Raw genomic sequence first — 12120 nt, 5'->3', positions numbered from 1 at the left:
TTCTCTCGTACAGTGCCAGACGAAACTCTCTCTCCTCGCAGCCTCACCTGACACTCCGCCCCCCCCCAGCTGAAGGGGAATAATAGTCTGGCTAAACTGATAAAGGGGTTAAAGCAACAAACCACCGCCAGAGCATTCCTGTCACATTAAATCAGTTAACCGCAGGATCAGGCTTGGCTACCTGTGACAGTCAGTCTCACGCTAAGCTGTGGACTGCAGAAGTGGGGTTTCTTTCATAACCAGTTGTGAAAGCAGAAGAGCGTTGCAGAAGAAACCTGATATAAGTTACAATGAGTCACTCCTCAAGTGGATATGACTAACTTTGATTATTGCTTAGGTCTTTTTAGTGGAAAACATTAAAGCAACGCAGGTAGTAGGTTTCAATATATATAAAACACGCATATAACTCCACTGTTACCACCCTGCAGTCAAGGCGGGCCTGGATGGAACTGGGATGGGAGACCTGAGGAACTCCAGGTCACTGTTGTAAGTGGTGCTGGTAGACCAGGCAGTCTTCCCTCTGGACAGGGGTGTGGACATTGTATACTTATTTTTCATGTGTAATACAGGAAGCCTTCCCTTTGAAGAGATAATTGTGTTTTTTCTTTTCAGAAAAAAGAAATACTGCAGCTTCACTTAATAATATCTTCGCTTCTGCCCCACCGGCATTTCTTAAGGAAAGTTTCTCCTTATTTGTTTGATTAAACAAACCTTTGCCACACCATAACTGATAACTCTTTCCTGTTTACAACCTGACATGTTACTTGTCCTGCTTTTAAACCTATCTGAATGAACAGACAGGATACAATTGGAGCACTTTTTGGCTGGGAGAAGTGAAATAAAAGATATAGTTAAAATACACGTAAGGAGATGTCACATTAAAAGCCTAGATTTGTGTTGCTGGATTCATCCTGTAGGAAAACCCAAGTTTAAAGGCATATTCAGCCACAAATCGTCCCTAGCCAAAAGCCCTCAGCGTTAGAGAAGTACTAATTGTGGTGAGGACATACCCAAACTTTAAACATGGCTCCACTTATATATAATTTGACCCATTTCAGGTTCTCCGACTTCCGGGTTTGGTCTTGCACAATTTGTGCTGATGATTATTATTCACAGGCCAAAATATTGGGAGCAAAACAGTCTGAGGATGATCCAGACAATAACCAATAAAGACTGAAAGGAGACCAGAAAAATCATTCTTCTGAACTTGTCCATTGTGTCCCTCTGGCAGCCTTGACACTTTCATTTCCTTCTCATTATAACCCTTCACCAGAGGGCGCCACGGCTAACTACTGCACAACTTTCACAAGAAAAACACTTTTCTAGTGTATTTGTAGCACTTTTGTATATTTGATTCACAATACACAACCCTTGCTGTTCACCATGCAGTACTTTCATGGGAATGGATTTCATACATTCTTCGCTCTTCAAATGGCAGTCATTTGAGAAAAAAAAGCTACATGCATGTTTAGGCTGGGAAAACTGGTCACAGACAAACACAAGACGGGCATATTTTTAGCTTTTTCAAGAGGGAGGGAAAAGGCTATCCTAAATAAAGAACATGGATGCACCAGCCAAACCATTTAATGTTTTGGGGGGGAAAATGCTTTCTTCTGAAGATTGGTCCACTGGAATACAGACCTTCCACATTCCCCATCCACGATCATGAAAGCAGTGCATTGGAGTTGGCTCAGGCATGCCTCCTATCATAAGCTACCCTTCTTGAGCGCAGACAGGCTTTGAAAGAATCCAGGGAGTTATGAAATCTCAAGAGCCAAAGCCGGTGAAAACTGCTATACGTCAGACATATGTTTGCATAAACTTCAAGCCTCTGTGTTGATCTAGTTCAAAACATAGCTTTGCTGTAGAAAACTGGATTCAGGCTCTTCTTCAAACTGAGGATTTGTTTTCCCGCCCCTAATAACCATAAAGATCAATTAAAGAGCAAAACTAAGTTTTAAACCTAACAAAGCAACTATTAAAATAATCTCTTTAGCTAAAAAGGTGCAAAAACGTCTTTTTCGATGCTTGTTTATCTAGGATTTTGGCTACTACAGTCTTCCCAAGACCATTCATTTTTCAACAAACATAAGCTCAATTTTTCTTCAAATGTATTAAAGATTTGAAGAAGTCACGTCTTGCTGATTTATTAATTTTAAATATGAAACATCTCAGGAACCACTGATAAATCACTAAAGCTAGGCGTTTGTATACACAACAATTTACAAATTAGTACCAATTATGAATTGCATATTCCACAAAAGCATATTATGTACATTTAAAAGGCTATTTTATGAGCAATTTGCTTTTACATGGAGACATACAGATCGATGAAGCAGGCTCAGGAATGCAGAGACTTTTTCCCGAAGCACGATGGAATTGAAACTAATCCTATCAATGCTTACACATTAAAGCTGATCTGCAGATGCATAAATCCACTGAGTGCTGTCAGACTGTAGTCAAACTGTACTCACTGTGTGTGCTGATGTCAAAGCTTAGGGTCGAAGGTCATGCCAAACTCGCCAAGTATACAACCCCTCTGAGGCACATGCAGAAACGTGGAGTGATTCACATCCATTTAAAACAAAGCGATGTTCTGCACAAACCCTGTAATCCACCCCCCACCTCCCAACCGGCCAAGGGGCCGGAACTCACCTCTTTCGGACCGGGCCGTCTTCCGAGTAGTCGCTGCTGCCATCAGTACTTTGGGATGACCCCCGAGACCCGTCTTCCTTATCGCTCCCCGTCAATGGGCTTCCTTTGGGTCCTGATCCGTTCAGCTGGCCATTCGCTAGCGAACCTGGAAGCCCAGAAGTGAGACCTTATTTCAGGCAGTGGAAACAAACATCTGGTCGGCGACGCCTCCAGGAAAGAAAGACCTTTTCTAGGCCCTAAGTTAGCCCAAAGCACAAACTCGCTGTCACGTTTAAAAAGCATTTGGCGGAGGAGCTCATATTCGTGTTAATAGAAAAAAAAAAACAAACATACATCACTGAGGTCTCTGTTAAATGTTCATTTTTTTTTACTCAGATCTCATCTTGGAAAAGGTCCAGCTTGAAATCTACTGAGCTGTAAAACCTGCATCCCAATTAGCAGAATGATAGCTTTTTGCACCAATTTCAGACCTGATTAAGATCGATAAAAGATACACACATACACCCTGTTGCCCATGTGCTGCTAGGGTGACAATTATAAAAGGCAGACAAATCTAAGAGCCACAAGTCACAAAACAAATGCAACCCTAGGGTTGTGTGACAAGCAGTGTCCACGCACCTCAAGACTGACATGAACAAAAGGCACACACGCATTAGACATGAAATTCTAGTTTAGGTACTTTTGTGTCCCACCCTCTTAATTAATTTCAAACCTGATTCAATTTAAGAGGACAGAACACAAAAGCATCTCCAAGGCATTTAAAAACAAGCCCGTGGCAGGATACCAGGGCAGGCCCCGACTTGATAACTGGTTGGCTATAGACCACATGACCATGAGTCACTATCAGGTACACCCCTGCTACCTCCCCAGGGGTCTTTGATCGTCAGCCCCCATGAAGCACTGAATACTGCTCATGTAGCCAAGTGTGCAAGTTCCACACAGATCACGATTGCTTCACCTTTTCCATGTACGTAAAACTTCCAAAAACACTTTCAACAGCAGGTAAGACGTACATATGACGACAGTAAAATGATAAAGGGTCGATGAAGGAGAAAATATTCAATTGAAAAGAATGAATTCTCCCCCACCTAAAACAAAAACCAACAAGTCGGCAACAACTGCTTCAAACAAGCAGCACAAATGTTTAAGCAGGTCCCAAAATAAAGCTATGGCTAGATTAAACAAAGCAGCTAAAACTAAACTAAAAAACATTTAGATCTTGTTTCTGTGCCAGTCGTTTTCATGGTGATGTAACCACCACATGTAATGTCATTTCTTAGTCATTCCCACTGTGTAAAACGGAGTAAAGAGGGATTTTCTTTTTGCTTACATTCTTCACCATTGTTTTACACAAATTGGTTTCACATGAGCAGCTCGGAGAGAAACGCAGCCAAACGTTTCCCAAGCTCCACTGAGGACCGATCCATGAATTATTATGGTGGTTTCTCCACTGCGTGTCCTTCAGGCCCCTAATCAGATTAATGCATGTTTAACTAAGCCGGTCGCCTCAGTCTTGTTTCCTTCCTGTTCTCGAGAGGGCTACCGGCTATGTGCAGAACACCAAATGCTGTCCATTAGTGAATCCTGGGTAATGACCATGGCTGTCATGATTGAATAATACAAAACGGGAAAATTAACTAAAAAAAAAGTTATTATATAGGGTTTAATTAACTCCACGGCCATTTTCAACATAATCGCTGCTGAGTAATAACACTCCTAAAGGGGTCGTCAGGCAGAGTGTTACAGAATTACGAAATACGTCTGTCGTACATGTTTTTATTTTGTTCTTTGGAGACAGTTCTTCGTTTGCTCTGGATATGCACTCTGCTCACTTCTCCGTAGCATCTGCTGGTACCAGCCTCAGATCACAGCACAAAACACTGTTTAGTGCATATCTGCGACATGCCTACTACAGCCACAGGCATAAAAGTACTAGCCACCCAGATCAACAAAGAGCTTTTATCCAAATCTTCAACTGGTATCCGAGTATAATTCATTTTGGCAGGCTCCAAAAAAAAATCACGAGTCTCACATCTGCACAAATAGGGTTCAATTTAAAAGAGGGTCTTGGCACGAGAGAGGGCACTCCAGTATGACTCCTCAAAGACGAGCGAAGTGAAAATCATCGCACTAGGGTCTGCACATAAAAGGACCTAATTCGGCTGGATGATATGCAATCCAGACTCGCTTCTCATTTCCTACAATTACCAGAGTACATATAGCATGCAACAGCTTCATTTGAATCTCCATCGTTAAACAAAATCAACCCATTTCTCTTGGAAAGGATGCAGAAATGGGTTATCAGCTGAGGTGAAGGAGGAGATCCAAATGTGATGGCCAGGGCAGAGGTATTGATTGATTGATGGCCACCTGCCTGCATGGCACTACACTGATCAAGTCCTTGGACCTCTCTTGTTCTCTTCCCTGCAACATGACAACATTCCACCAACACTGTGTGCATCCTCATGTTGTGCAACAACTTACTTGAGAGAGTAGGTATGCTGTGGATGACTTGAGAGCTATTCAACGCTTGACTGAGACATCTAGGTCTTGCAGACCAGTGAACAGACATATACTAGTCCTGACTCTAGAGAAGAAGGGGACAGAATGCAAAGAGGCAGCACCTGCAACCGGGTGATGTACTTGTGTTGCTTTCAGTAGCGGCCGCAAGTTACTGGCCTGCAGCTTTTGTCAACCCCTTGCTGATCACTTTGTGACCAGACCAATGCTAAACCAACGTAATGAACTTGTCTAGATCATGTGTGTTTAATGAATGTCAGTGGACCTGCTACAATAAAATTTCCATGATATCTAAATAAGCTGGTATTATATTTAATTCTCAGAATAGCTTCTTTACATACTTTTGCCGAAACATCCCCTTACAGAGGTCAGTCGCTTAAAAAAGGGCACAAAAACATTTTTATCCTAAATCCCACCGATCTTTACAAAAAAGCCAAGTTAAACTAAATTCAAGTTAAATGGTTGTTTAAATTATCCCCTATACCATTTCTAATTTGTGTTCTAAAAAAATGACTGATGTCAAATAAAGGGGGAAAAAAGTTGGACTGAAACGGACTAAAAAGTCTTTAAAAGCAACCTCTTCAACACTTTAGAGCCTAGGGCATAGACAAGTACAAATGGATAGATCTGTGTTTTATATTCTGCACTGCTAGCCTCATATAGAGGTCATCACAAATGGGGAAATACTAGAATGTTTAGGATTCAATCAGGATACAGCAGGGAAGTCCCAGAAAAGACAGCTAGAAAAACTGCGTAGATTTAAATGTTTGAAATATTCTGACGTGTAAGCAATGGAGAAGAAAAATTGGGGCATGTGAGCGTTTCAGAATGAAATCCCAATCTGATTTTCCCAAATGAACTAGATATGAAAGCCCTATAATTTATCGAGTGAAACACTGTTTATTAAACTAAGCATATTTGACAATGATGTCTCTTCTAAACTTAATGAATGCTTATTAACTTAAACAATATATTACATACAAGCCAGTGAGCCTCATTGTCAGAGGATGTTAGAATTTGTCTTCGACAGCATGGTGAAAGCAGTACTGAGCTGAATTTTCAGTTGCAGGCGAAAATCTACAGTGCGATCTGAAATACCATTTCTGTGAAAATGCTGCTATTATTAAATTCACTGATCCTCCTTGGAAGGATCAGTGAATGTGGACTCTGCTGAACAGCAGGGTGACAAACTCCATTTTCAGGATAGGGAAATCAACCTTTACCCTACAGAAAAGGGCACTGCATTTTTCAGAATGGTAACTTGCTATCAATCATGGGGATAACCTGATCTGACTGGGAAGAAAGAATGATGTCATCGCTGCCACATGTGCACTACAAGCAATGGTCACAACATGGCTGGGCACAAGCAAAAAAAAAGCAAAGTAAAGAAAGTAAATATGAAGGTCTCCTGTTGCAAGCTGCACATGCTATTGTTGTGGGTTTAGTGAAAACACAGGAAACGGTACACCAGACATTTCAGATTTTTTACAACTCGGAAACAAAATATTCTAATAACGGACTCCACGTGTTTAGAAACCATTAAATGAGTGTGCAAGGATATGGTAGCATTTGCAGATGTTCTGTTAACAAAACCACAAATCTCAGTGAGGTAGAAGACTTAACTCCACACAGTATATAATCCCAATACCTACTGTACATCACTTTAACTTGCTCTACCTTGTTAAAGACAAATATAGGAGGCTGGGACCTCAAATCAATACAACAATATTTTATTGCGGATTTTACTTTTACACTTACAATACTATTTGACAATCTTTTCCTTCTAACGGCTCCCATAATCTTAAATCCTTGAAATCAACTGCCAAGGACATCCTTTGTTCTGTACTTAATCTTGCTCGGTATAGAGTCTGAAAGCATTTGTCTATCAAGTGTTAACCTCTTGTGACATTATCAAGCTGAAATTCCTTTTCTTTTTGCTCAAGACTAATAAAAAAAAAAGTCCTCCTACCATAAACACTGGTAAAGGCCATCCGTTTGAAAGCATACTTTACATTCTCAGGAACCGAACATTTTATCTTTGTGTGGTCTCTTGGCTGCAGTGCAACGGTAGGAGGCTGGGTCTCTGCCATTAGGCCACGCTGCAGGCCTGTGGCCCACTGAGAATTTACTGTACTGCATTTCCAACAAGCAGGCCTCCATTAAGTAAATGCTGACCCTCTTAATATCTGCTCTGCCTGTTGGAGGGTTTTATTTATCAGGCCTTGGGAAATTACAAACCCACTGCTTGACAGCAGACTTCCTCAGGGCACAAGTACAAGTCAAATAAATCCCTCCAGCAGCGAGTTCACATGTTGCGTTTGGTGACGGAGGTCAGTTTTGCTTTGACCTGCAACAGTGCCCCTGTGCCAGTCTCTCCAGGTGCAGATGCTGGCCCTGCAACAGCCAAGGCACCCGGCTGGCGATCAGAAGCAGATGACGCGTTGTCTCTACAGGCAAGGGAAAGAGGCTCTTTCCTGCTGGGAGAGTAATGCAATTTGAAGAACATGCAGTGTGAGTGCAAGCAGAACAAGCGAATCCTAGCTGGGTAAAGTAAGAGCACAATCAATATGAAATTAAACCTTCCGTGTGGGAAGAGAGGGGCTCCTGCTTTGCGAAACAGCTTGGCTGAGGACGGATTCAAAGCGCATATTGTCATTTGGTTAATAATGTGCTTAGTGGCTTGTGAACTTATGAAGATGGAAAAGCAGTGGGATCTGGGAGAGCTGCAATTGACAATTTGATGGGAACAAGGAGGTGGTGGGGGTGTACTCAAGGAAAGGAGGGGTTTTCTATTCTTTTGGATTCTGTGTATTTTGTGGCAGTCCAGCAAGAAAGCAAACAGCTCTGCAGCGCATCAGCACGTAAAGCTTTAAGGGACAGAAGCCTCAAAGCGGGCCCTGGCGTCTTTACCATGAGAAGAATGTTTCCCGTTTCTCCACGTTTCTCTATTAGTAAGGGACAACCGGAATCAATGAAAATCAGGAGAGTGCTTTCAGAATAAGTGCACAACATGTGCATGCAGACTACATCAATGCAGCCTTTGCAGCAATCTGCCTGTATCAATTACATGCATGCAACATCACAGTCAAACTAACGGCAACCCCAACAATATTAATAGAATTTGCTCAACGCTCAATAGGAGCAAGTCAGGGAATGGGTCTTCATCCAATTTGCAATTATTCTCCTAAAACGAAGTTACCATAGTGATGCAAGATCCATTACTGTGACCCCTCAAATGGTAGAGTGTGAATTTCAGTCTGACTCCAGGACAACAAAATCTGACTTCTTGGCATCACCAAAGATAAAACTGCTGCCCTTCAGATACTGCGTGTATCTGGCGTACTTTATGTTTTAGACAGTACTTTATAGTGTCCCGTTTTTATAGGGGTTTTAAAAGGCAAAACCCAGTAACCAAAGTACTAGTTTAAAACTAGTTTAAAAATTTGACTGATGGCAAATCTAGGCAACTGGGCCAAAAAGCAAATAGCTCAGCTGACAACCTGCAATTAAGCAGGAGATTTGATCTGGTCCAAACCAATGTTAAAAGGCAAAAGATGAATGACGGGAAACTCACTGCACACTTCCTGAAAAGTACCTTATTCACTATCTGTTATCATCACTAGTCAACCCCCAGCTGTACCAAGCAAAAAAAATGGTAAAAGTGTAGGAAGAAGATAAGAACAATAACTCTCCTCTCAACTTCTCCCTTAATCCCCAATCTCTTTTAACTTTCTTAAAGCCTACAGTCAGGAACTTCTCATGTGCTCTCATCCCTTGTTCTGACAGAAAAGAACTTGATCTGAGGCTGTCTGGGGTTCGCTATCTTTGTCGACTGTGCATTGAGTTGTAGTGTCAAACAGTGCCAATTTATTCTTCCTGAGTTCTCTCCACAGGCAAACAATGAACCACGCTTTCACGTCCTCACTTTCACGCTGCCTGTTTTGGATCTCCTCAAGGCACCCACTCAAATACGTATAGAATATTCCTGTTTACGGCAGTGGTCGCTATTAAGATGCACAGTGGTACTGCGGTATGTAACTGAATGTGAATGCAAAGCAGGGTTTTAACATCTTACGTTTACATAAAGGATTCTGGACTTGCCCAATGTTCATAAAACTTTTACCTGCCAAACCCCAAATGCATATATTAGGAATCTTACTGTTTTTTACTTGATTATTAATTTTCAACAAAATCCACTTACAATCATTAAAGAGCAATAAGATTAAAAAAAAACACAAAGAACAGCATGAAAGGAAATAGTATACAATCATATCTGCTTTTAAAGTACTTCTCATGGCAAAATACTACTTATGTGCCATTTTATCTAAATAAGGTCCATCGTACCTTCATGACTTCCATGTTAAAGTTTTTTTAATGCATCATTGTAAAGGAACACCAACCTCCCACATCTTCACATTCCCTGTTGCAGAAACCAGAATTCACAACTATAAATGATAATGAATAGGCCTCCAAAATAAATTACTCGGAGACAAAATGAACCAAGAAGCACCAGGTGTTATCCTGTCATCCTTCAAGTAGTCTGAGAGAAAGTGGAAGGGCTGTGGAGTTTCCCCGTTCCCGTCTTGGAACTGTTCCCTTCAGCCAACAATAGAAGGAATTTGGTTTGAACTTCTTCCTGCTATATGTACACAAAGTCAGCTGTCAAAGGCCTAGATAACATTCAGGGAAGATTTAGAGAATATCAGTTCCAATACTTCCTGTTTCCAAAGCAAAACCCACAACAACAGTGCTGGAACAAATATTGATTCTACAACTACAGTAAATATTCACCACACCTTGAAAACGCAAAAATATTTTCAATCTTCCCAATTTGCCACTTGAGAAAGGAGTTTGAGCCATGAAGAAAACCTCTGTACAAAGCACCTTGCTTTTGGATCATGGCATAGTTATTTTTGAATGCAGCATGGTCACCAGCTTTCTGCTCATGGGGAAATCAGTGTCTAACTACATCTCTAAATAATACAAACTATGATCTCAAATACATCTAATAATATTCGGAATGCACCGGAAGCACACGTTACACTGGCAGCATACAGAAACATCATTGCTGGGACAGAAGCTATATAAAACGAGACCATATTTGAACTAGAGCCTGTTACACTTACAAGTTAGTTCTTTATATACAGAATAGTGCTCGTCTTTTCAAAAAAATATTTCAATACTCAGCATTTAACAGTGTAATGAGAAAGCACATTTCCTAATGCAACAGCATTGAGCAACATGCATTTGTTACTAAGATCAGTAAATTGTGCTCGTGCAGCCATGCTTTTGGCCGATCAGCAGTTTCTCGTGGACACGATTAATGAAATGCAATCCCCAAACTCCGATCAAAGGAACGTTATCCTCAGATCTGCTAAGTTCCCCACCCTCGTGCTCATCACTCCTTCATCTATTCTGGATCATTCAAAACCGGCCACTGCTGAGGCAAGCAAATGGATAAAGAGTAGCTAACGAACGTGAAGCTGAGGGACTGACTAACGAGTCAGCCAGCACCAAAGAGTTCTAGGAGTGCAAGCACCCCGTTACTCACCGTTTGCGGTTTTGGGTCTGCCTCCAATCCCGTCTCCCAGTTGCCTTTTCTGTGCGCTCTTGAACTCCTTCAGAGACAGGTAGAGCACCTTGCGCACCACTCGCTCCTCAGACCAGGGAATCCCATCGCTGTCGTCCTGCAGGAACAGGGAAAAGGGCGCCTGGTTAACGAGGCCGTAGCTCAGACAGTCGCACACGTTAGAAGAGCAGTCGCTCCCAAAAGGAACTGACAACACTGATTCTGGAGAATTTTTTTACATCTGCTGCAGCAAAGGAAAACCCCCCCCCATCACCAACAGTTCCTGTATCAAATCCGTCAAACTTGAAACCAAGAAACCAGGAATTTGTACTCGCTGGTACAAAGTATCGCCCTCTTGTGGCCTTGGTCTGAAACTGCAAGAACACTGATCTCCACGGCTTCCTGGTACACTGCACTCGCAGGGACACCACGGACTGGTGTCCGCACCAGTCCTTACCTGGGCTTAGGGAACCGATTTCTCACACCGTAGAACAAATGTACACCTGAATAAAAAAAATGTTTTAGAACATGCTGGAATGAGGGAAGGCAATTCTCAGCACTGTGTAGCAATTCACTGTCTCCATCACAGCACTGCACTCTTCAACATAACTGCTATTCGAATATAGAAGGACAGGCTTCATCTGAATTGATAATGTATGGTCAAATGTATTTTAACTTTTAAAATAACAAGGTAGTGAGAAATCAACCATCTGTCTAACTTCCCATATTTAAAGGTCTAAAACTTACGAATGATAAACTGAATAATGCATTCACACCAGCAGCAGTCAAATTTACCTGGGATTTTATATTACAAGCTTTGATATTACAGCACAAAATATCAGATTTGCTTGAAAATGGACTGAGGTGGAACACACCAGATCTTTTTATATGATCACCATCTTAAAGTGTCCAGGAGGTAAATGTAAACCAAATATAAACCAAGTGCAGCCCTCTCTGAACTGAAACATTCTGAAATTCTAGAGATTTTCCAGCTGATTGTGACCTTTTTTTTAAGTACAAGATGTTAATGGTGCACAACATCTGAAGGTACAAAGCAGTTCAAGTCAAGATTTTTCAGTGATGATTGGTTCAGCTGCTGTAAATCCACAACAGTTCCAAAAGCAGCTCCTTAAATCTGCCTTATTTAAAAAAGATAACATGTTTGTTGGCTCTCCTGAATTGATTAAGAACCTGTTACAGCGCCTCTCTCGCACAAAACCACAAGCAAACAAAGTCTAGGAAGGACTATTGCAAGTGGCAACAGAAAAAACTCTGCACTGCCAAGGGAGAGGACCAGACAAATTTGCATAGGGTACAATTCAGGGGGGAAACAGCAGTGTTTTAAAGGCCTCTGGAAAGGCTTCTTGGAGAACAAT

The 12120-nt window shown here is 41.5% G+C and overlaps 1 protein-coding gene across 1 annotated transcript in view; it reads right to left on the bottom strand.

The window, feature by feature from the left end:
* jarid2a (jumonji and AT-rich interaction domain containing 2a) overlaps nt 1-12120 on the bottom strand; it is a 140740-nt gene that overhangs the window by 60496 nt on the left and 68124 nt on the right. The window contains exons 2-3 of the mRNA XM_069194957.1: nt 10727-10862; nt 2656-2800 (exon numbers count right to left, since the gene is read on the bottom strand). Coding sequence (XP_069051058.1) covers nt 2656-2800; nt 10727-10862 — 281 coding nt within the window. The remainder of the gene's footprint in view (nt 1-2655; nt 2801-10726; nt 10863-12120) is intronic.

Source organism: Lepisosteus oculatus, chromosome 10, assembly GCF_040954835.1.
Source record: "Lepisosteus oculatus isolate fLepOcu1 chromosome 10, fLepOcu1.hap2, whole genome shotgun sequence".
Taxonomy (NCBI): Eukaryota; Metazoa; Chordata; class Actinopteri; order Semionotiformes; family Lepisosteidae; genus Lepisosteus; species Lepisosteus oculatus.
Note: the sequence above shows the minus strand (reverse complement) of the source record. Positions and strands in the feature narration are given on the sequence as shown.